The sequence below is a fragment of the Alligator mississippiensis genome, chromosome 4 (assembly GCF_030867095.1).
Source record: "Alligator mississippiensis isolate rAllMis1 chromosome 4, rAllMis1, whole genome shotgun sequence".
Taxonomy (NCBI): Eukaryota; Metazoa; Chordata; order Crocodylia; family Alligatoridae; genus Alligator; species Alligator mississippiensis.
In genome coordinates, this window is record NC_081827.1 from 182,511,430 (window position 1) to 182,537,726 (window position 26,297).

At 41.6% G+C, this 26,297-nt stretch overlaps 1 protein-coding gene across 8 annotated transcripts in view; it reads left to right on the forward strand.

The window, feature by feature from the left end:
- The window catches only part of HDAC4 (histone deacetylase 4), a 426,792-nt gene that overhangs the window by 207,192 nt on the left and 193,303 nt on the right, over positions 1-26,297 (forward strand). For all 8 annotated transcript variants that reach the window (XM_019492149.2, XM_019492145.2, XM_014594242.3 and 5 more), the window contains one exon: positions 14,104-14,348. In XM_019492149.2, coding sequence (XP_019347694.1) covers positions 14,104-14,348 — 245 coding nt within the window. The remainder of the gene's footprint in view (positions 1-14,103; positions 14,349-26,297) is intronic.

Genomic DNA, 26,297 nt, shown 5'->3' on the forward strand with positions numbered 1-26,297 from the left:
AAAAGACTAACAGCTTTATTATTGGCAGAATACATCTGGGGGGCAATGGTAGCATGGCAGTAACTAGAGGAAAGGCAGACACATTGGGTAGAAACAAAGCCAAAGTCACGAGAGGCAGGGAGATGAAGGGAGAGAGGCTGAGTCAATAGTTTCTGGAAAGCACTGGCCTCAAGTTCAAATACATAGATGCAGAAGGAGTGATTTCCACTCTGATGTGTAGTGGTGTAAAAATACACCAGGGACTATAGAGTTACTTTATGTGCTGACATTCTCCTATGTTGGGTTTTTGCATAGCCTGTCGCCCAAGCTCATGCTTCTCACGGACACATAGTGTGGTATGTCCTTATTCTGGTTAATGTGTTTTTTCTTCTCCTCGGCCTCAAACAGAAAATTGCCTCTTGTGTATTTCTAGTAGAGAGAGGCTATTAGTGTCTTCTTGTTGCAGGAGAGAAGCGAGAGTAAACTGGGCTGGATAGGTCTAGGTAGTTGATAGTTTCTGTTGAATTTGCTGTGTGTGTGTGTGCGAGAGAGAGAGCAAGTCAAAGGAAAGATAAATTTAATACATTCCATATTTGAAGCTGGCCTTTCATTCAATGTAGCAAAAGCATAGACTTCTATTTTTCCTTAAACTTCTCACAAGCGGTATGTAAATTTAGAACTAAGTTTGGAAAATACATTTCCTTTGAGAACAGTCTATCTAAGTGAAGAGATTTGCATTTAAGGCCTTCCTTTTTTTAAAAGATTTTTATGGTGTATTTTGTTGATTAAAACTAATCTTAAAGAACGTTTTAGTGTTTCCCCAGCCTTAACAGTTTGATAGTCTAATAAATCCTTGAAGGATTGACTGAACTACATCAGAAAAGGGAAAAATAAATATTTGGAAAACTTTTGTAATTCAATTTCTGCAAGTATGTTAAATATGTTGGTACTCCCCAGTCCTTTCTGAAAAAGATGCTTAATATTACAGTATGTCAAAACAGGGGGCAAAAGAAAAGATTTAATGTACGGGTAGGTTTTCCTTGTGCTATATACAGCCCTACATATTTTAATGTGAAAGGATTTTTCTTTTTTTTCAGGAAAATGTACATGGTAAATGCTGAAAATTTAGAGTGAGCAGATTATTATGGCAGTTCTTAAGTAAGATATGACTGTCTTAATCATGTTAGAAAAACTTTGAAATTTCACATTTATTAAAAAACCCCACAAAAAACACTTTAACCAAGTACTGAACTCTTGGCTAAAATCAATAAGAAAAATAAATAAGAATGATTTAGATTTTAAAGTTGCAGCTTACACCTTAACTTGGAAATTTGTAAATGTTTCCCTTATTTTGGAAGCGAATAGCAAGGTGTGTTTCAACTTGCTATAAAAGTAATATTAACTTGAGAGACTGAACAGAATCCATGCATATCTAGTTAAAAAAGTACAGTGTCCTCATTTCTACAGATTATAGTCCTACAATAAAGAAAAAGACATGGAGAACATAAGATAGTTTATTATTCATAACTGAGATCTTGTCTTCTAATTCATGGGTTTGGCATTTCTCATTAAAACTCTGAATATAGCCTTTGTGCTTCTGCTAACGTCATGAATCTGATTGTATTAATATGTTCTCAAGGCAGAACCTATAAAAGCAATTTTCTAGTCTACCATAAAATATTCATAAGAATACAGGCTTTTTTGTTGTGATGATGCGTTCATTAACTAGAGAAGGTTTTATTGTTTTCAGAAGGGCTCTGTAGGTCAGAAGCACTGGCTACTTCTGTTGGGAACTCATGGCATTTCAAATAGTTTTTGAGACTGAAATAGTACGAGTCATGTATGACGCACTACTCAATGAATACAATGAATGGGAATTGTGGTTATGATGTCTGCAGCTGGCATGCTGTGTTCGAACTTAAGACATTTTAGTGATTTTTTTACTTTATTGCATATCACTCAATATTGAAAATGTGAGTTTTTGTAGAATTTTTTCAGGAGTATTAAACTCTGCTACGAGGTTCAACTTAGATGTTTTGTACAGAACAAATCAATAGTAATTTACTGTTGAAAAAGGCTTTTAATTAGTTCACTCTCTCTTCCAAATACTGCAGTGAGAGAATAATGCAAAAAGAAATATTGAATTTCTTTTGCTATTTCATGGCCTTTATTTTTTAAGTAAGAGAAGCACGAGTAAACTAGGCTGTTTGGTAGCTGTGGTACTTGAGTCTTAATGCCAGGTGCCTATTTAGAATGAAATATCAAAATTATTTGTGTTAAGTGGAAAATATAACAATTTCTCAGTGAAGACATGAAAATTTGATCCGAATGTTATCAAGTTTGCATAAGTAACATTTAGAATGTCTACATTCTTTTAGTAGGGCTGGAGTGTTGTAGCTGTGGTGGTCCAGGAAATGTCCAAATGTCCAAGAGGGAAGGAATTTTGTGGGTTTTTTGTTTGTTTGCTTTGTTGGACCAGCTGTATAATTGAGAGAGTATCATTGCTGGACAAGTATTTGGGCATCAGATGGCCTTCCTTAGGTATGAGAGGGGCAGATGCTAGAGACAGACAAAATCCTTACATTCTTTTAGAAATGTATTCATTTTAAGAATTCTGATATTTATTTTAAGTGGAAGTAAGGATCCATACAATATTGCCAACTTCAACTCTTCAGCAATCTCAAATATGGCATAAAAATCCATTTGATTTTTCAAAGCATATTAAAAATACCCCCGAAAACTAGTGGTTCTTTTTATTCGCATCCTAGTTTTTTGAACCTTTACAATATGAAACTCATCTCTGCAGCTATGATGGCTATAAACACACTTTAAAAAAATAGTAGTTGAGCTTCTTATCTAAGAATTCAAGAATTAGTCTAAGGCGGTGGTTTTCATCCTTTTTTCATTTGTAGACCCCTAAAAAATTTTGAATGGAGTTGCTGACCACTTTGCAAATTTTGAATGGAGATGCGGAGCCCTTTGAATTGTAAATGTGAGTATTCACATACTTTTGATCGTAGTCATCTTTCACGGACCCCTTAGACATAGTCTGCAGACCGCCAGAGGTCCACAGACCACAGTTTGAAAACCACCGGTCTAAGGAAAACACAAACTATTACAGTATTAAAAAATGTGAATTGGCAGTTCTGAGCATGTATTTTGTTTACTTCCACTATTCCCTCAAAAGGCAAATTTTGCCTGAAGCCTGGAAATTCCAGGCAGCTATACTAGTATTTAATGTACTATGCAAAGTTTTTTATTTATCTTTTGATAACATCCTGAATTTAATACAAAATTAGCGTAGCTCTCATTTTCATTGGTGTACCTCCAGAAAAGGTCCACTGAAGTCAATGGAATTTCCCCAGATTTACACAAGTATTAATGGAGATCAGAATCTGTTCCCTAGTGAATTATCTTCAGTAGATTTAGAATTAAATTATATGAAAAACCAGATTTTGAAAAATGGATTTGATGAAAAAAGTACTGCCACCTGTTTTGAGTATAGTTATCATGCGGCTTTCATTATGTTTAGTAATTAGATGAATAATGTTTAACGTCTCCTTGGAACAAAGATGCTTAAGTATCCCATCCTTAATGTTGTTTAGATGGGAATAATTAAGTTGGCTCCTTTAGAACCATAGTGCATGCAGCTTCTGAAGGTGAGCTGTGCATAATCTTCCTGTTCCAAACTTTTGTTTTCAACTGCTGGCTTTTGTTGTTGCTGTGGAAATTGTCATTTAATCTACTTTAGGCCACTTTTTCCTCCTCCTCTGATTTCCTTTCAAGTGTAAGGAATGAAATTAGCCAGCAGTAGAAACTTGTCTACCCTGGAAAAATACTATAGCACATCAGGCACATGAATTTGACAGACCATTATACTCTGTAGTTTTTACACACCAGCAATTTAATAGTAACTGCAGTGTAAGGATAGCATCCTGGTGCACATTTAGGATGTATTACAATGCTAGATGCATCTCCAAGATTCTTTTGTGTGGGTTCACTTACTATTTGCAAACTACTTAAAAATCATTAAATTCTTGCAAGCCTGAATCCAATTTAAAATATCCAGTGCATATTGAGTAAATAGGTAATGCTACCTTTGAGTTTTGCAGTGAAATAATTAATTAAACAATTGGCTGCCTTTACAGTTTGAGTTAGATCAGAGGCTTCCAAATTGATGGTCCATGCAGCAAATGATGGGTTTTATAGTGCTAGGTTCCTTCTTGTTTCTAGCTGCCAAATCCCATTAAAAGAAAGCTAAAATAAATTAAAATTCTTTTCCATGGAAGCCAGGGGTATCAGACTTGGACTGAATGAGTGGCACAGGGCCAGTCTACAGGTCAGATCTGGCTCACAGACTAGCTCTGTGTACCAGATCCAGCATGTGGGGGTCCAGTGGAGGGCCAGCATGCAAGCACAGGGCTATGGCTGGGCCAGTGCACGCTGCATTTGGCACTGGACTGACCTGGGGTATACCACATGTCGTATGTAGGTCCAGTCTGAGACCCACGGCCAGCACTGTGGGCCAAATAACAGGGCTCTACAGGCTATATCTTTGACACCCCTGCAGTAGTTTCCACAGATAGCTATGTGGTCAGGAATGGGCAGGGAGGTCACTGTTAAAATATGGACCATTTTATGAAAAGCTTGAGAATTCCTTCGGTAGATGTATTTGGAATGCCACTGACACTCATATTGCACTGTTGTGGTTCAGAGGCTGCTAAAGCTTTACTAGTTATACTCAAAGAAATAGCCCAATTGTGAGAGAGGTGGAAAGGGGAGAAGAACAGAGCAGGGCAAGAGGACACAAGACACAACAGGGATGGAAGGAGTAAGTGGTGGGATGAAAAGAAGGCAATATTTCCACCAATCTGACCTTTTGCTAAAAATGCTTCAATCAAAAAAAAAAATTCTCCTCCCCTCTATAGTCTAAGTATTTGGAGGAACTTCCCTTTCCTGCAGCAAAATATTTCAGCTGAAAGCTTGTTCAACACTAGAAGTCTCCGTAATGCATTGGAGCAGCACTTTATTATATGAAAGATGCTGTTGCGTTGGTGTGAATGTTGAAGCTACTGTTGGAGGTTCGAAGGTACGTTACTGTTCTGACTTGTTCTAGTTGACAAGCTAGGCAGCTTTTGGCCGAGCCAGTAGTTGGATGGGAGACCTGTAGGAATTAGCTAGGTGCTACTGAGTTCTTATGTTAGTGATTGATTTTGATAGCTCTTTTGAGTCTGTACGACTCCAAACCTTAACAGGATAGTAAAGGACACTCTTGCTGGAGGAACTCTTTATTTAGATAATATGCAAAGTCAAGTCCTGGCCCTTTTCTGGTTACTAAAGTCACAGTGATTCAAGCAATGAAATGTCATGCATACACCCATCTTTCAGTTGAATATGGTATTTATTTGTATTTCATATCCTAAACTCCATTTTCACACACTGTTAAACAGTTGTCACATTTCACCTTGACAGTTGATGGTGTCAAACATGTCATCCCTATGCATAGTTTTTTTGTATCTGTTTGTATAAAATGCTTTCTTTATCTGACCTGCCTGTATCACAAGTCTTCTTTAGGCAAATTAAAAACTTGGTGTAAAAAAAATCTAGTATATCTCTGTTCCCAGGTAGGTGCTAACATTATAGCCTTGCAAGTGTCTGCCTTTTTGCTCGTGACATACGCTGAATGCACCAGTGAGTCCTGGCCCAGTTCTCCATACTGTGACTTAGTTTCAGTGGTTTCCACTTTGAAAATTTGCCCAGAGAAATTTCTCCTCTGTTAGTGTGCTATTTTTGAACAGCAGGGTAGGAACCCCTTTTTCCCAGGTACAGCCTCGCTGTTGACAGATATCTAAGCAGTTCTGGCAATGGATCAGTTCAGAACTTTCACCCTGTTCATGTTCTTATTTTACTATCATTTTTAGACCTTCCTGCAAGCAGTTCCCCCAGACAGTGTGGTATATCTTTCTGAACCAGTCTGCTATATATGCATTTTCATTTTTTCTGCCCCTTCTTTAAATACAGAGCATCACAGATGCCTAGAAATCATAATATCCCCTTTAAAAAAAGCATACTCCATTCATCCTTTAAAGGGGCCCAGGACTGGGCTTCACACAAAGTCTTGCCTTTCTGAAGGCATATCGGCATGGCATCCTGGTGCTATCGGCACAGCTCACAAATAGTCAGCGTTAACACTGCCCAACAGCACTGAGGCAGCACTTGTGTATTTGCATTACAGTGCAGTCTTTTTAAACTGCATTAACGTGTACTGTTTTCTGACAGCTCAAAGAGTTTAAAAGCCCAAAGCATGATGAACCAGAGAAATATTTTCCCTCCAAGATTAATTGTTATGTAACTTTGTACGATATAGTTGTAATGTTGTGCAGTGATGGTCCAGGAAATGTGGAAAGCAAGCCTTATTTCTTAGCACCTTTTTAATGCACCAACTTTATAGTTAAGGTAGAGAAGCTTTTAAGCGTAACAAAATTCATAGATTGTAAGGGGCTGGAAGGGACCTTGGAAGATCATTGGGTCCAGCCCCCTACACGAGGCAGGAAAAACAGGTGGGGTCAGGTGACCCCAGCAAGATGACTATCTAGTCTTCTCTTGAGGATTTCCTGGGTAGGCAATTGCACCACCTCTGGAGGGAATTTATTTCACAGTCTGGACACCCTGACTGTGAAGAAGTTTTTTCTAATATTGAGCCTGAAATGGTGTTCCAGGAGTTTGTGGCCATTACTCCTGGTTCTCTCCAAGGGTGCCCTGGTGAACAGTTGTTAACCGAGCCCCTGATGTACTCCCCTGATATGCTTTTCCCTTAGTTCATGTACAATGCTAGCACCCAAAATAATGATAATTGAGAAGATGTTGATGGTTTGCTCCAGTTTCCTCTCCTATATTGACTGAGATAAGAGGTCAGATCTACAAATCTACAAATTCTTCTCATGGCAGTTTATTCCAGTGTGTTAAACACTCTCCCTGCTTCGAAGTAAGACATTGTTTTAATGGAATTTCCTTGGTTTTGCTTCAAACCATTTGTTCTTGTTATTTTTTGCTGTTGTAGCTTCTTAGTGCCTAGTATTTTATTCCTATGAAAGTACTTAAGATTCAGGGTTAGCACCAGCCTCTTCCTGGTGGGGGGAGGGGGCTGAGATGGGCTAGACAGAAAATTGGGGGTCTGGCCAAACATACTTATTCACCCTATTTTTTTAACAATATGCACTTAAACATGTGTCTTACCTATCTTATCTGCAAAAGGAGAATTAAAATATATACTGTATGCAAACAGATTTGGCTGGGCTGGGCTGGGAGCATTGTGCCTCTGCAGGCTGTGGGCTGGAGCAGGGCAGGTTCAGCTGTGTATTTTGAGCAGCATTGGTAACCCAGGGGGTAGGCCAGGGGCTTGGATAGGGGCGGGGCTGGGAGGGGTGGCTATGGAGGGGCTAAGGCACATTTTAGGGTAGCTATAGCCGCGCCCCCCCCCCCCCCCCGCCCCGACCCTCATCCAGCATCACCCCGTTAAGATTCCCTGATTAAGTCTCCTATTCTGTTTTTTGGAAAAACTGAACAAATATTGAGCTTTTTAAGTCTCTTGCTGAGATTTTTCTCAGCCTTCAGTTCATTTGTGTGGTTCTGTTTCCTCACAGATTTTTCAACATCCTTTTAAAAAAAGTGAACATCTAAACTGGACACTGTATTTCAGTCTTGGTTCATCAGTGTCAAACACAGAGCTAAAATCACCTCCCTGCTCCCTCGCTTATAATATATCCAGGGTGTGCCTTAACTTTTTTGCCATAGCTTTGCACTGGGAGCTGTCCACTGTGACTCCTAAATCCTTTTTGCGATTGCAAACAAGGTTCTTTGGGTAAATGTGGTATCTCTTATTAGACCATCTAAATATTTGGAAAAAATGTTCTTTGCAAGCTTTTCGGCACAAGCACCCTTCTTCAGGCGTAGGGAGAATCTGCTGTTGTTTTGTGTTCTTCTGGTGGGAATAGAAGCCAGTGTGCAAAATGCAGGTCTGTGAAAATGCAAATGTGTGACAGTGAGGATCCAAGGCCCTGGGAGATTGGTGAGAGACATGTGGCAGGGGGGTGGGTGGGGAAGGGGAAAGTTGACCAGGTGATAAAATAAAAATGGCATTTTGTGATTGCTGCTTTTTAGAACACAAGTTAAATTTCTCATCCTGTAGGTATGGTATGCATTCTGTGTTTCTGGGTTGTGACCTTGCACTTAGCTAGTCTTATATGAAAATGCATTTCCTTTGAATGGATTTATCTAACACTCCGGACAGATTAGAATTACTGTTCTGTTTTTATGATTTAACACTCTTCCACTATGTCACCTGCAGATTTTGTCATCTTCAGCTTTTATACTTAATTAGAGACCACTGATATTAAATAGCATCTGGGGTAGTTCCCTGTTAGAAATATGGTAATGCAGTGAATATATAGAATTATGGTTCAGTATAGTATGGGATGCTTTTAAGGAGTGAGAGTTGACAAAGCATTACTTCACATGTTCCAAGATCTATGTAGTGATACAGTTCCAGGTGGGGGACATTTTAAAAATCAGACATGTACAGAATGTTCCCCTTATCATTGGTATTTGATGCCTTCAGCTTAAAACTCTAATTTATTATGTCCTTTGTAGGTGCCTGCAGGGGGCATTTAAGGGCACATCACTTTAAAAAATAACAGTCAGTGGGGGAGCCAGTAGCATGCTGAGTTTGTATTAACAAGTGTCAGCTGCAATTCAGGGGAAGTGATTCTTCCACTCTATGCAGCATGGATAAGGCCTTACCTGGAGTACTGTGCCCTGTTTTGGGTACTGCAATTTGAAAAAGAAGAAAAGAAAAGTATCAACAGATTGGAAAGAGCAATACAAATTATTAGAGGTTTAAGGACATGCGACTTAAAAGGAAAGGTTGAAAGAACTGGAATTATTTGTCCTGCAGAATAGGAGACAGAGGAGAGTTTGATGGCAGCTTTCAAATACATGAAGGGTAGTTATGGGTAGTGGTAGACTATTTTTGTGGCAGCAGAATATAGGACAAGGAGTAGCCATCTTAAAATGCAGAGAAAGAGACTTAGATTGGATATTAGGAAGGACTTGCTAAGCATAAAGGTGGTTAAGTATTGGTGTAGTTTGCCTAGAGAAATTGTAGAATATTTATCTTAGCAAGTTTTTAAGAGCAAGTTAAGTGACTAGATGGTGTAGACAGGAATGATACTGCCTTGAGCAGGGGATTGGTTAGGTGACCTCTTGAGGTTCCTTCCAGCCCTATTTTTTGTGATTCCGTGATTTCCAGACAAAACGATTTATAAATCCAAGTCAGTTTGGGCATTTACACATGCTCTGGGGTGGGGGTGCTTTTAATTAGAGTGGCTCTTGGGAACTGCTGTAATGAAAACTTCTGCAGTATCTCGTGTATTCAGTGTCCCACATTTCAAAATGGTGGCAGGGGTGCTTTAATTAAAGGTTGGTTGACAAGCTTTAGTTAAAGCGCTCTGGTCTCCGTTTTGAAATGCTGGGATGCTGAATACATAAGATGCTGCAGCATGCTGGAGCGTTCTTATTAGAACGCTCCAGCAGACCTGATTAATTGAGTCTGCTCCAACGTGTTCTAATCAGCCTGTGTAAATATACCCTTTACTTCTAGGATCAGTTTCCCTTTTTACCTAAATCATGATATTGTCTGTTCCTAGTCTGCCCTAATACTTGTTGTTTGATCGAGATCCAACTTCATGCCTCAGTTCTTTTGAGATCCTGTAAAATATTTTCTGACCAGAGTGCAGTCATGTGGAGGGGGAAAAAAGCTCTGTTTACTTTTTACATGAGGCATATAAACAGTCAAACTCAGCAGTTTTTAAGAGTAAATATTACCATGAAAGAAGACTGAAGTAATGCAAAAAGACTTCTTTTGTCTTTTCCCTTGGATCTTAAGTTTATCCAACTGGATCTGCAGTTACTTCTTAAGCATAGAAAAATTAGATTTCATATAACATTTTCCAGATTGTGACATACTGTATGCATTCCTGCTCCTTCACTGAATGTTAAAAAATGGATGCATCTTTTTGTTGATGTGACATTCAACCACTAGGTCCTGCAGATTACTTATTTCCTGCAGACTGTTCATTTTTTTTGTAGTGATGATACTGTCCTGCAGAGAGTATGATGAGGGAGATAGTTGTTGTCTTTACACTCTTGTGTAACTTTAACCCTTTTACACGCTTTTTCTGTGTTGCTGTGTTTCTACTGTATAAAAAGCTATTACTGTTTTATTTTGTATCTCTCACAGTGATATACTAATTGCTAAATGGCTATGATTCTCATTCACATGGCCATGATGAGATTATGAACATTATAGACAATGATTTACTGTAAAAGGGTATCTCCTTTCAACCAGTGAAGAGAATGATAAATAATACTAGCAAATTGCCCGTCTTGAATGATGGGGAGGGACAGGCAGGACAGAGCGCTGCCACCCAGTGCCTGGTGGTGCTGCCACTCCACCTCCGGCCCTGTGCGCCCCCCCCCCCTCGGGTCTGGCTCCATGGGCCCCCTTGTCACTCCTGGTGCAGCCCTGTGTACCCCCCCATCCCCTGCCGTTCCATCTCATGCTGCCGCTGGATCCCAGGAATGGGGGGGAGTTTGCACATGGCGGCAGCTGCTGACACCCAGCAGCATGCAACCTGCCCCCCCACCCCCGCCTCCCTTCCCCCTCTGCTCCCTCCCATCTCCTGCTCTCTGGTTGTTGTTGGGATTAGGTAGCCACGGCAGCAAGTGGGGGTGGCAGGGAGGGGTGCTGCCACCAGAAACACCCCTTCCCGCTCCCTCCCTCCTACCCTCCGTCCCTCCCTTCCTCCCTCTCCTCTTCCCTGTTGCCTCTCTCTCCCTGCCTGCTGTTGTCAGGTGGGAAGAGAAGCCAGCGCAGCGGTTCCCTCACCTCTGTCCGTAACACTCCAGGCCCTCGCAGCCAATCAGCGCTCGCCCTCCTGGCAGCGCATGTGCAGTTGACCCGGAGTGGTACAGACAAACAGACTGACTAATGCTTTTCTTATATTAGAATTTCCAAGTTCTATAGTTAATTTCTGCTCTATGTGGGTTAAATAGTTTGAAGCCAAACTGTTCCATAGATTGTGTGGCTGGCTGGCTTCCTACCTACCTACCTATCTTAATGTGTGTGTAATTTTTAGCAAGTATAGTTCCAGTAAGGATACTTCGGGATTTTTCAAAGAACAGACCAACGATTTACCTCCCCTGCTATACTGGCTTTTAATAGAAAATCAGTAACTCAGTAATGTCTATGGTATGTCTTTTGGAATACAATATTAAAATTCAGAAAATTAGAAAAAGTTATATACCATATTTACTTGAATCAGAGATGAGGTTCTCTCCCTTATCAGCATGGGGGGAGAAGTCCCTTGTCTTAGATTCACGTACAAAGCAGAGGCAGCCATAGCAGCTTCCTGCCCACCCCTTTGCTTGCCCTTTGCAGCTTCCACCTCCTCCCCCCACCCCACCCCTCCCATCTTAGTGTCAGGTGCAGTTAGGCTCCAGCTTGGGCCGGATTTCCTCCTAGGTGTAGAACATGGGGAAACTCCATCCCCTACCTGGCCAGTCAACAGTGCTGCTGCTGCATGGCCCACTAGGGGCTGCTCTTCCAGGTGCTGTGCTCCGGGAGGCAACAGAGCCCGAGCAGGTTCTGACAGTGAGGGATGGGGAGGAAGAGAGGCAGAGACTGTTGGGACTGTTGAGTGGGAGGCAGAGATCGTGTGCAGTAGCAGGATGCAGAAGTGTGGGGAGCCAGGGCGGGGGGGAGAGGCAGAGATTGTGGGGAGCAAGGGGAAGGGTAGAGATTTTGGAGAGTGAGAAAGAAGGGGCAGGGGCTGTGGGGAGCTGGGGATGGAGGGGTACAGGTGGCAGGGGGACAGGAAGGCTCCAGGGGGACAAGTGGGGGAAGGCTGAGGTCAAGGGAGCCACCAGACCACCATCCCCACACCCAGCCACTGTTTTCTGTAGCTGTGGGAGGTGTACACATTTAAGACAGCCCTTCAATAATTAGATTATATACCTGGAAAATTATAATGAATTTATACGTTTTCCCTATATAGAATCTAATTATTGGGGGGGCGTCTTAAATAAGAGGTTGATTTTAGATTTGAATAAAATGGTAAGGTACAGAAATTAAGATTATAACCAAATATTGCTTAGTATACTGTTGAAGATGATAGTGATAAGTCAAGAATCAGTATTGCTGTAACATCTTTGCTAGAAATTTGCCCTCTGCCAATTTTCCAGGCCTCAAAGAAACCCATTTGTATAGTAAAAGACCTGATTCCTTCATATGGAACTGGCCAAGTACGTGTTTATTCATTCCTTATTCTTGGATAAAAGTCTTGTTTGTCTTCAAGCAAATGGTACAGGGGAATGATGTAGCATTCTTTGGTCCCCACTCACTTCAGAAAACCTCACTTGCTAGTGTGTTGAGCTGCATTTAGTGCTTTTCTGTTAAAATATATATTCTCCTCTGTGAAAGGGTGTCTTCTGGGGAACCTTTGCACTTCCAGTGATCACTTCAGTTATTTCTCTCTTCCAATAGAGTTGTTGCTGCAACTTCATTTCCTAAGGCAAATTAATTTGGCAGTTTGGTTCAAAACAAGAAGCTTCTATTCTGAAAAGAGTTTCCTGTGTTTAACATGGCGTGCTTCTCCTACAGTGATGTTTAACTATGGCTTCTTTTGCTATACAGATTAATACACACACTCACCAAGTTGTGTTCAGTAAGGTTAGGCCCATCTTAAAATTGGAATTGCTGAGGCATTTTCCCTTTGTTATTTCAACATTTGTGTTAATGTCTTTTCTTAAGCCTTTGCTGTAGGAACTGCTAGGGACAATCACAAGACCTTCTAAGTGAATTTTAATTGAATTTAGTACATTAAAAAGGCTTTCTTTGTTCTTTTTTCACAACTGCTAATTCTACAGTCACCCTGGGAGCCCTCCCTTAAGTGAAGCTGTGTCCTTATGTTTTGTGTGTTGCCATGTGCAAGAGGAGCAGTTGAGGTGTCCAGTTATATTCTAGCAAATTTTCCTAGATCCCAGGATCTGTTGCTGGATTTCAGCGTTGGCTAAAAAGCATTTTTAAATTGATTTTGTTTGGTAAACCGCTATCTTTTTTTACAGGCATAAGCAATGTTGATATGGCTTTGTTTCTAAAATAACTTGTAGACTTTTGAAGTGCTTTTGTTTACTTAAGCTAGAGTAAAGTACAAAAATACGTAACTCTTAATAGCTTTGAAGAAAGGCATGTCAAAGGATATTTTTATTGGCTATTATCTAGTTGGCATAGTTTCATGTGGGGTATTCATTTTGCTATGGCAACCAGAGTGATTTTTCCAGGATTTGGTTCCTGTTTGGATTAGTGGATCTTACAGCATGACATACTCCTAATGATGTTTTCATTTGTTCTGGATGCTACTTTTATGTCATTAATTTAACTTTTATCAGTATCATTTTTGTTTTATTTTGAAGCTCTGTTTGGCCATTTCTGTGGGGAGAGTTGTTTAGGGGAGACTCTTTAAAAGAAGATTGTGCAGAATGCTGCGTGTGAAAGAAAAATCTTGAAATTCCTAACAGTAGTATTCCCAAAGTTGATACAGTATACTATATCAAGACCTTGATCCTTTCTGCAAAATCTTATCTTCAGCTAACGTTGACCGTCTCTTTTCAAGTGTTACCTACAAGCACTAGAAATATGAAGTGAAGATGTGTGGCTTAAATAATGCAGACTTGCCTTGATGTAAAGGGAGCTCATGAACTTTTTTTTTAAATTTCCTTGATATGCTTGTATTGGAAAGCAGACTTTTCTAATTGACTAAATGGGGAAAAAAACACCCTAAAGTGTTGTACATGGCATAATTTGCTTTTTAAAGAGAATAACATCCCAGTGGATGAACAAATAGACAAACCTTTTTTGTGCATCCTTAACAACATGAGATATAAAAAGTGGAAGTCCTGGTTCAAATGCAGTGGTTCCTAACAAATTTAATGCACAGTATCCTGGTGGCTGAAGTCACAGTTGAATTCCAAGTAGGCTGATCATTGTTGTGTTTTTTAATTTTGCAGTTGATGTGACTGCAACACTGCCCTTGCAAGTTGCACCAACTTCAGTTCCTATGGACCTCCGTTTGGACCATCAGTTTTCCATGCCTGTGACAGAGCCAACACTCCGTGAACAGCAGCTCCAGCAAGAGCTCCTGGCTCTCAAACAAAAACAACAAATCCAGAGACAAATCCTCATTGCTGAGTTCCAGAGGCAGCATGAACAGCTCTCTCGGCAGCATGAGGCCCAGCTACACGAGCACATAAAAGTAAGTGATTGAAATACTGCTGTGAATGGTGTGTAAAAATACTGCCTAATTAGGAGAGGATGCTCTGAAAGTAGACAGATTGGTTTTAAAGGGACAATAGAAATTGCTCTGTAGAAAACTGTATCCATGCAGAAACCTTAGCACTAAGATTTTTTTTTAAATGGGATACCATATTTTCTTGCATGCGACATGCACTTTCTCCAAAAAATCCACCTCCTAAAACTGTGGGGTGTATATTAAGCAAGGAAGCTGATTTTCTGCTTCAGATAGAGGTTGTCTGCTTTGACTCTTGCTCCATATTGCAGCAGCATACAGGTTTCCCTTGCCAACCGCTGGGGTTAGAGTTCTCATGGCTGGCAAGACAAAAGGCTTATGGGGAAAATGGTAGGTGGCAGGCTGATGTGCGGCCATGGGAAGCTGTGGTTACTCAAAACTGTATACTGTGGTAGCCAGTGGTATAGCCAATGGTATTCTATGGTATATAGAATATTAAGCATGGATACACAAAACCATGGTTGGCAAAACTATGGTTGGCGAGGGAAATCTGTACTGTTGAGCCAGCTGAGGAAACCAGTTGACTTAATGACCTATTGAATTTTCACTCTACATATGTTAATGATTGCTTCTCTTTTGTAATGGTCTTGATGTTCTACCAGTCAAGCTAACCTTTCTTAGTGCAATTTTGCTATCTGTTGGTTGCTCCTATTGACCTATGCAGGAAAAGGAAGGTGAATCAGCTGAAGGTTCTAAAGGCTCGGTCCCTGCACTGTGTAGCCATAACTCTGGAAAAATCCTTTCTTCTTCATTCTGTCTTTCACAAACAAGATGTGTATTATATTTCAGAGTGTGTTGTATGTTAGAAAATACAGCATTTAATTTAGGCTTATACTTCTTAAAGACTTAGCCAGTTAAATAAATGGACTGATCTCCAAGAGGGCTGATTACTCTAATTAGCCCACTTATTTAGAGGCCTGAATATAGATTTACTGGCCTGTATTTAATAGTTCATTTTTTTTGAAAGATCTTTTGCCTCTTACTGATGACTTAACCATTGAGAAGAGAGCTTTCAGGATGTCTTGGTTCCCATTCTATCAAATACTGGTGCACACTCATGTTCAAAGAGCAGCTTATTCTTAGGTAGGAGAAAATACTCTGAATTTTATTAATCTCACCTGTGCTATTAATCTCCCATTGCTCTATATGTAGCCAATGTGTTTGGCTCTGTGAATGAAATATTAAACCAATAATTGGCTGGAATTGTAAACATTAGAAACATCTGAAGTTAAATGTGGGGCTGTCCATTTGAGCTTATTCCCTAATAAATTTGTTGCAGCAGGGATTGTTTGTATTCTTATGTTTGAACAGAGCCTAGCATAGAAGGACCCAGGCCTTAAAACAGTTTCTGGGTACTACTGTAATATAAACATAAAGAATAACTTATTTTTAGAAGTGGTTACTTACAAGCTTCGGGTTGGGTTACTTAAATCTTAATGACATTACAAATATACTGTACATGAGAGTAAAGGGTAAACCACTTGTGAATGTGCCAATTTGTCTATAACTAGAGGCCTGGGGATGGAATATCACAGTTAGAATTTCTGGGGGTGCTTGCTGCAGCTTAAGTAGGAGTTCTGACTTTTTAACCTTATCGTGCAGTTTAAATGTTTTTAAAATATTAACTGTAGTTATGTCTTGTCATTTTAAATGATACGTTCACTCGGATACCACTCAAACATTCCTATGTGTGAGCTTTAAGAGTGACTACAGGATAGTTCTACCTATATACCAATATAAATCTGTAGTACAGTTCTGAGATTCCTTGGATCAGATTTCTTGTGTTTCTTTCAAACTCCACAAAAGAAGAGGAAAGAAAATGGTTCCAAAACTCATGAACAGAATTCATAGCTGCTTAAGGCTTATATTCTGTATTGATTGTAGTGAGAATTTAACCTGAGTTAGTAGTGTTGAATAGGTGGCTGCTTATTAATGTTATACTCCATTCTAGTACAGAAATATGTACGAGTTACGTCATGCACACACAAATGTTACACAAGCTGTTAACCAGACCTTTGATGTTTTGTGTTCTTGTGGAGGGAATTACAAAAGCACATGTAGCATTTGGGGAACAGGGATTATGCATGTACATGACTTCCCAAATTATTAGGTACGAGCTAACCCTGGCCCAGTTGTTTAAATCTGCTCTTTGAAACAAAATGAAAGGTAATATAATGAATGGAGTAAGTAGGAGGTACAGTTTGGAAGACGGCTGTTACACAGTGAAAATGTTAGCCACCATATAAATATTCCAGCGTGACAGACTATTGCTATGTTAACATCAGTTTTTTCAAAATTGCTAATATGCCCTCTCAAAGGGGGATTCGTATTGCACATGGTACATAGTCTTGATGTAATACTAAAAGTGATTGCACACTTGTTCTTGCATAACTTTCAGTTTAATATAAAATATAACCCAATGTTTTGAAGCAGTGTGAAATATGCTGTGTTATATTTACACATTCTTAAATAGTAGAAAAGATCTGTTTTAAGTAAGTTTATTGTGGAGAGTCCTTTCCTTTTTCATGTCCTTATGACAAAGTATTTAACAGATTTTGCAGATTCGTTGGAATCTGACAGGATGTGTCATGAGCACTTCTGCTGTGGCCTTGAACTTGCCACCTCTGGGCTGTTGACTGTGCACCTTAGTGTCCACACCACCCCAGCCTCACTATGGACTGAAGTTGTCAGCATGAATAATGAAGATTTAGTGGCAGCCATTATGCACAGCAGCACTATGCATGTGTTCCTGTGTGTTTTTGTAAGTTCTTTGGGACAAGGACTCTAATTTTTTTCTCTTCATTCAGTATCTAGCTCAGTGGGGCCTAACTGGAGCATGGTCTGCATGTGTTCTCTTAATACATCTGTTTAATAATAATTTTGCTTAGACATCTCAGACTGAAATTGATTCTAGGTGTCTCTAAGTGTGATGACTTGTTTATGCAGACCTGTTTCATAAGATATCATGGTTTTGTGATGAAGACATTCCCCCTGGATCAGTGTCAAACACATTTGTAATCTTTAAAAAGGAAAAAAATCCTCCAAAATTAATGCACAAGCTGAAAGTATCTAGGATAGGAACATAATTACACCGATTTGTTTAAAATGTATGACTGACTTCAATAACAATCTACATTATAAAGGAAAAATTTGAGCCCAATTTGGAAAGCTTGTTCATTTAAACTGTATGTATCTAGACATCCTGCCTGGAAGTTCTGCTGCCAGAATTTTGTTGCTAGAATTTCTGAAGATGAAGTATTTTAAAATGTGACAGTGAACAATCCTATGTAAGACTGATTAGCCACATGATCAAGTAATCAGCCTTTGGTAATCTGACTACTCCTTAAAAACAAAATGTTATCCTGTTTGTAATATGACTATATAGTTTGATATTTTGCAAGCAAAGGCTCAGTCTAAACCATTTTATAAAAACTAAAATATGTTAATGCATATAATCATTAGTTTGACACATTATTATAGTAATGTTCATAATTCAACCTACACCTTAAATACTTGTAGCTAAGAAAGTGACTGGATAAATTAGCCCAGGGAAACTGGCAACTCTGTTAGTTGCAGCTTATTATAGTTACATGACAGTTTTCATTTAAACTCTCCGAATGAACCTGGAACATAAATTATCCAGAGGTGACTTAATTTTGAATGGCTTCTCTCCTGTACTATGTAAAAAAAAAAAAAAAAAAAAAAAAAAAAAAAGTGGGGAGAACACTCATGCCATTATTATATTTTTAGAAATAACCTTACAACCTGTATAGTTGAAACATTTAAGAATGGAAAGATCACATCTGGTAAAGCAGTAGACCTGCTCATGGAATGAGCATCTTCCTCTTCAGGGAAATTTTAGTTTTGATTGAACCCCAGATTGGTATGTTCAGTACCCACCCTCCCCTCTCCCCTGCATACACAGACACACACTGTCACATACTTGTAGTATATAAGGAAAAGTTCATTGTGAATATGTACGTAGTGGAGCAGAAGAGTGTTTAAGCAATGTTGTGTTATGATAACTATTACAGTCCATTCTTCCCCAGCTGCCCTCTTTGCCAAAACATGAGTTTTACTAAATTCTGTCTTTCCAAGATTTTTCAAAAAGTATTCCACAGTTAACCTCAGGTCTGTTGTATGTAAAGCCCTGATAGGTACATGTTAGTGTTTCCTGGCCAGCTTTCATGGAGAACATACTGTGCATTTCTTTGAAAACCAACATCTAATGCATGATGAAAAGGCGGGTAAGACTGTATAAACCTTCAACTTAGCTCTGCCTCTGTTTTCTCTTATAGAAAAAGAAACCCAGACTAAAACTGATTACTCATAACTGATTACTCACAGTTCAATGAGCTATACAGTATCTAGAAGAGACAACTATTCTCCTCCCATTTCCCTTAAGGTCCATAAACAGACCCGCAGGGAAATAAATGATATCCTAATGGAAGATTTCCCTGTAAAATAAAACTAGAAAGTTGCAGATATTGAGACCCAGCCCTAACAGAAGACTTGTGGCTGCTTTTTACACCTGTATGTATCCTCATTCTCTCCATCTGATTATGTGCATTGAGTATGAGGTGCTGGACACCTTGTCCACAATGAGAACTTCTTATAAAACTTCCTAAAGTATCCCTGGAGTCTAACTGGTAACTGCCTTACTCCATTTTATTCTCCTCCTACCTTTTGAGTCAAATGCTGCAATATAAAGAATACGAGCTCTACGGCTAACAACATACTTGGCTACAATGTACACTTGGTAAAACAGCTAAGCATGGGTTTACTGGGCAAGTAAGTTACTGCACTACCATAAGAAAAAAGGCACATTCATTTTGAATAGGTAAAAATTTAAGCTTGTACAGTAGAACTTGGATATTTATGCCTTGGGATGGTTCACAGCTAATGATATGGCAAGTTGCTGAGTTAAGGACAAGTTTCTCAGCTGATTGCTGGCTTTTACTTCACTGTCCTTTACCACTTCTCCTCTCAGCTGGAGCACTACAGCGGTCTCCCTTATCTGATTAGAGAAGTAGTCTCTTTTTGGAATAAAAGCTGTGGTAAACAGCTGGGGCACCTCCTTTGTAGCTCCTTGCTGTGGCTACATGTAACACTGGCTACTTTGCAAGCCCTCATTTTTGCAGGGGGCTAATGAGCTCCACTGTGAAGAAGCTGGGTTCTACTGTAATTCAGAAGGACATAATCCCCCAGTATTGATGCTTATGTAATAATACTTTTCTGTGCAAGTGGATAATATTAAAACCTATTTTACATATACTTTGGAGATTTTCTTTCCCACTTTAAAATTTATTGTTTTCAAAAAGACTTTTCATGTTTCATTTAGTTTTATTTTTAAGTAGTAACTCTATCATGATATGTAGGATTTCCAGAGACTTTCAGGTAGTTATGAATTCCTAAGAAATGAGCAGGATCTATATTTATTATTATTAGTAGTAGTAGTAGTATAATTAATAATAATAATAATAATATTATTATTATATAAAAGTTCTGTTGCACACTATTACATTCATTCTATAGCATATTTATATTATGAAATAGTCTTTGACTAGAGGAAGAGTGTAACAGGGAGCCAGCCAGAGGCTCCTCTTACTTTCAAGAGGATGCTGCTGCAGGTGAAGCTTGTGGGGTGAGACCAGGAGCTAGGCAAAGGCTAGCTGCCAGGAAGCCAGAAAGCCAAAACCCAGAAGGTCAGGGCTACCCCTGGGGAATAACTACCCCAGGAGCTAGCTGCAGAGCAGTAAGTTGTGCCAGGGCAGATGTCTAGGCATCCCAGAAGCAAAGAGCCACAAGCAACTGAGCTAAGCTGCACCAGGAAAAGGCAGGTTGGTCATCAGGCCCAAAATAAACCCTGTGGAAGGGCTAGAGAGCCACCTGACAGGAACGGGAAGGGCTTTGGAGGCACATAAGACCAGTGCAGCAGGAAGAAGAGTTCCTGAGCAAGATGGCTGCAGAAGAGGGACTGACCAGCAACCAAGCTGCCCTTGGAAGCTGCAAGTAAAGAGCTGTGGGGGTCTTCTATAGCTTGCCAGGAATTATGATCCTGTGTAGGGAGAGTTCTGTTTATACAGCCAGTGGGCTTGCGTTTATGCTCTGATTAAGAATTGGAGGACTGGATTGTGACTACATGGGAGGTCTGGAGGCCATGGAGTGGTGTCTGGGGTGGCACTCACCATTAGGCAGCCTTGCCTGGGGTCAGGGACCAAGGGGGCTGGTGCAGGCTGAGGCTAGGACAGGCAAGGCCAATGGAAACAACTTGGTGCTTGAAGGGCAGGACTGGGGTTAGCTGGTTACGAGAGGAACCCACTGGCCAAAACAAGCTAGGAGGGCCTGCTTTGGGACCCTGGAGCAGCCTCCCTTTTTTCAATAAGATAACTTAATCAAGTCATGGCAGGAAAGAGAAAAAAAGGAGGGTACCCCGGTAGACTGGAGTGGAGCAGGAGTGGCATGGCCACCAGTGGGCATCATGGCTACCCCGGGGACACAGTCATGCTACAAGGAGGCTCCTGCTTTCTTCTTCCTTTATTCCTTATATTACTTAATTGATTAACTTAACTCCATTATGAGTTTGATACAATTATACCTGGCTATATTAGTGAGCAACTTCATGGATATAGTTGCTGCACCTGTTTGTATTTTTATATTGGGAACATTTTCCCCCTTGAACTCTACGGTGTGTTGTCTATTTGTGCCTTAGATTACAAGCCTTAATTGAACATCTTTTGGATATTGCAAAAATGGTGTACAGTTATTGTACAATATGCATAACAAATATTACATTATACTGTTGCATTGGTAAGTAATGAGACTTAAAATGTTTGGCCTTATCGCGCCCCTAGATGTTGAGTAGCTTGGTGCCAACAGCTAGTAATTTGGTCAGCCCTTACATAGTTGTGTGTAGATATAGCTAGGTATCTAGATCCAGTTTGTGTAGTTTTCTTAAATAATTTTTATAACCTGAAAAGTAGATGATGTTACACATGCATGTGTACATGCACACACAATCACTAAACTAAAGCAAATAACCTTGTAAATATTTAAAAGAGATTCAATGAAAGCCCCAGGAATTTGAAAAAGAGGGATGCTAAATAATTTCAGCTAGGATGACCATCTCCAAGCCCCTTGCTGCCAGTATTTTGTAGTCATTTTTATTTTTTTTTTCTTGTTGCTGTGTTAAAGAGCTACATGAAAACAAAAACTGGCTAACTGTAATGGAGGAACAGTGATATCGGCAATGTGCAAATTACTGTTTTAAATGAGCAATCTGAACAAACCGGGGGTAAATGAAAGAACTCATTTCTAATACATCTCTTTATAGTAATTTCACGTGTTTTTATCTAACAGAACTTGGTTTTAAGCGTGATGGACCTGTACTGTTTTATGTTTTTCTTTTAAAGTTGCTAAATGCCTCCTCAAGTCTAAACTCTCAACATTTTCCAGATTCTGGCTCTGCTTTACAACTGAAGTATATTGGTCATTAGCTTAGTGGAGTGGTTCCCAACCTTTTTAGACTTAATGCACCTCTTGGAAAATGCCAGATTTTAGCTTTCACTCATTTTCTTGACTATAGAAAAATAATATAGCAGTTCTTCTGTTGAAAAGAACTCGGGAAGACCACAGCAGGTCAGAATGCCTTTGACACTATGGGTTCGTATTCGAAATCTCTGGGTTTACCTTGTGAATTGTGTAGGTATTTGCACACCTAACTAGGGTAACACTTCATGACACCCTTAGAAGGATCTCACAGCACTGATCTAGGGTAAAGGTAAGGATAGTCACAATCCTCCAGTCCCTGTTCACAATTCTTCTTCCCATTACTGCTAATTTAAATTTTAATTCAAAATGTTAGCTTTTAAAGTATTTTATCTCCACCATTTAGGGTTCTCATATAAATGCAGCAAATGCAAAGAAAACTTGTGAACAAAGGTCAAAATGAAATATCAGTGGAGGGAAAGTATAATGTATATAGTTTTAGTAGCTCTGTTTTAATAATGAAGCAGGAACACTGCATGCAGAGAGTAATGAGAAGGCCCAGACATATTTAGGGGAAAAATAAGCTTAGTCTTATGAATACTTCACACCATATGGAAATATAGGAAACTTTTACAACTACAGTGAAGCTTTACAGATTGCTGAGACTTGAACTTTAAGGAACTTAATGGCAGTCTCCTCTAGATAATCGCTGACAACTATTTGGAGAGAGAGAGAGAAGAAGAAAAAAATAAGAAAGTATTGTCTAAGTGTCTTAAAATAATGGAATAATTTGAAACCAGTGAATGGATTATCTACATAAAACATTCTTTGCCAGTTGTGTAACAAGTATGCTTCCCTAAACAAGAGCCGGGGGCCTGGGGTCTCTACTGGCCTTGAGGTGGGCCAGGGCCAGGTAGCCGAAGGTTCCGGGGGAACCACACCCAAGAGGCAAACATGGCTTCGGGGGGGCTAGGTAGCCCGGATGACGGTGGAGTGGCCGCCTGATAGGAAGGATCAGAGAGGGGTCCTGTTAGGACGATTCTGGGGCCCAGTGTGGGGCTGGTGACAGTGTTAACACCGAGATGCCATCTGCGAGGCTTGGTCTGCGGTATTAGGGGAGGTTGGAGCCGCAGAGTGCCCCTGGCATCGGGGCACTACAATGGGCAGCCTCCTGCTTAATTGACATCGATATATGAATCAATTATCATCAAAGGCGTGGCGGGCGAGATAAGCGGGCGGTTACCCAGAGACAGGTGGGCGGGCCACGAAGAGCTTGGCCCTGAGTAGGCCCCTGTCATGGTGACAGGCGGGCGGGCCACAGAGTTCGGCCCCAGGAGACCCCTTATCACAGTGATGTAAATTTGACTGTCCAATTATCCATGAAGTCAAAGAGAGTCTTTCCACTGATTTGACTGGAAATTTTGTTGGATCTTTGACCATGAGGGAATTTGATACTTATTTTTCCCTAATGCGTCGCCAACTCGGATCCTAGCCTGGAGTCACCAAGTCCAATCCAACTGTGATAAGTAACAGCCAAAAGCTGTGCTTGTTTGCATTCTGACCGGTGACATAAGTAAAAGAAGAAAATAAAGAAGAATCTGTCTAGCATTAGGGCACATACTCTCTGCCATAACTACCATAGCTAGTGTAACAGAGAATTTCAACTGTTTTATCTTTTTGTTGTGACAACTGGGCCCTTGAGATGAGGGTCGAGGCACTTTGGTGAGGCACTCTCAGGAAATCTATGCTAACACAATTCGTGCTGTGTACTATGTCTGTATGGTGCCTGAGTGGAGGACTTTTGCTTTAGGGTAGTGTTAGATTGGCACATCCATGAGCACTAAAGAAAATGTCCAAAGCTTTTGTTTAATGGTGATGCAGAAGATAAGGTGTTTATACTGATCAACACCGAGAAGACAAGAAATTGCAGACGCAATTGAAATGTTGTCCTCTTGTATATAAAACGAATTGGCTTGTGCTGTTTCTTAAAACTATGCTTTCCCCCCAGTAATCTTAGACCGGGGCAGGCAATTATTTTGGGCGGAGGGCTGCTGTCGAGTGCCACGTGGGTAACCCGGCCCCTTGACAGGTGTCCGCCCCCTGGTCACCATCTTGGGACTGGAGCCTGGACCTCTGACTCTTGCCACTGAAAGTCCCTCCCCTTGCCTCTGGACGTACTTCTTCAGAGAAGAGGGCTTGCTATCTTAGAACTGGGAAAAAAAACAAATTATGTACTAAAAATCAAATGCCCATAATATTATTTTTTAATTTAATTAAAAAAAATATTTTTGTCCTGATACCTGTGTTTGTGCTTTATATGTAGAAGTGATTGCATAGTAGCTCAAAATGTAGTCTTACTCTTGTATAGTGTGTGGGGTGTGCAGCAGTGTTGTGGGGTATGGGTGGGTGGGTGGATGAGGGGTTTGTGGGGAGCTGTGTGTGTATGTGTGATTTGTGATTGTGTTTGGAGGAGGGTGTGGCTGTGGGGTTTGCAGGAAGGGTTGCAAGGAGGGCAGCTAGCTAGGCCCTTGCTGCCTGAAGCCTTATCGCCACGTTTGCACTCCAGTGGCTCCTGCTGCCTCCAGAAGGCTGGGGCTGCGGGAGAAGGGCCTGTCGGGGCAGTGTGGGGGGACTCCTGGAGCCACTGGGGGTGGCACAAGTCATTGAGGATGTGGTCCCGGATGTGAGAAGCCGAGGGAGGTGGTGTAGAACTTGCATCAGGTGCCTGAGGCTTGTGGCAGCAAAGGCCTGGCTGCTCCCCACCATGGGGGGGATGGCCCAGCCCCCACCCTGCAGGGGCCTGGCAGCTTGACAGCAGCTCGCCCCCCGGCCCCAGGATGGGTGGGAGGCTGCGCCAGGAGCCGGTGTGTAGCCGCGGCTGCTTTTTTTCCTCTGAAAGCTCCTGTGGCCTCTCTGAGCTTCCTGCACCCTGGGTCAGGACTCTGCCAGGTCATGCTACCCCCAGCAGCCTCGGGAGGTGACCCGCGCTGCCCCTGGGGCTGGCCAGGAGCTTTCCCAAGGCTCCTGGGCTCCTTGCAGCTGCAGGAACTTCTGGAGCAGAAAAGCGGCCCCGGATCTGCTCCTGGTGCAACCATCCTGCCCATCCTGGGGCTGGGGAGAAAGCTGCCGCTGGGCCCCTGCAGGGCTGGGGGGCCTGGGCCTTCTCCATGGGGTGGCAGCACCCACCAGAGCCTCCCGTGGCAGGGGCAGCTGGGCTGTTGCTGCCCCAAGCCTCAGGCGCGGGGTGGAAGTTCTGCGCCTCCTCCCTGTGCCCCAGGCCACATCCCTGGCAGGTCATGCTGCCCCCAGCAGCCCCAGGTGCTCCCTGCATTGCCCTCAGGGCTGGTCAGGGGTGTTGGGAGCCAGTGACAGCCAGGCAGTGTCCCGGGGCCAGTGCCAGCAGGGCCCAGAGCAGGGTGGCCCCAGCCTGGGGTGCAGCTGGCTGGGCTGTATGGAGCCAGGCTGGGCTGCCCCATCAGGGAGAGAGGGGAGCCACCCCACTTGGCCCCAGCAGTGCTCCCGCACACCTCTTCACTCCGAACCCTCCGTCCCAGCCTCTTGGCCAGATGGGACCAGCGTGCCCCCTGACCCCCTCTTACCTGAGTTTCCCACTTCAGCACAGGCAGGAACAGCCCCATGATCCCTCCAGCTGCAGGGGGCGGGGCAGGGTGGGCCCTGCTCTTCCAGGGGCCTGCTGTGGTTTCCCCTGGGTCCTACTGCCCTTGGCTCCTGTCACTTTTGACAGGAGCCAGAGGCAAATAAATATTCATTTAAAAAAAATTTCTAGGGGCCCTGTGGGCTGAACAGAATGGCCTGGTAAGCTGGATCTGGCCCACGGGCCATATTTTGTTTACCCGTCTTAAACACACAAGCTGCTTACAGACGTGAAAAAACCAAAAACAAAATGGCACCTTAAGCTCGTTGCGCCCCTGCGCCAAGCACAGAGCATTCCCAGAAGAGGCATCACATTAGTTTGACCCGGCTTGCCCAACATCTTTATGGATTGAATGCTTCAGCAGGGCTGTTTGGCACTTGTATCTAATAGCTGATTGAATCAGCTATTAGATACAAGTGCCAAACAGCCCCGCTGAAGCACCTGATCGATACAGACACTGGGGAGCCAGGTCAAACTAACACACTTCTTCCTGTAAAACGCTGGGGGGTTTTTTTCCCTTTTTCTTTCCCAGCGTCTGTCAGCAGCCATACAGATCATCTGCAAGAGCATCTGTTAGAATAATTTGTATGAGACATGATTAGCAAACGAAAGGCAGTTACGTGACCACAATGGTTTAGAATAGTGATTCTCAGCCATGGTGCTATTCTACCTTGAGTTACCTTGATATCTGTTCTAGCATTCTCTGGGGTGCAATGTATTATTAGCATTGTTAGGTGGGCAAACATGATTCA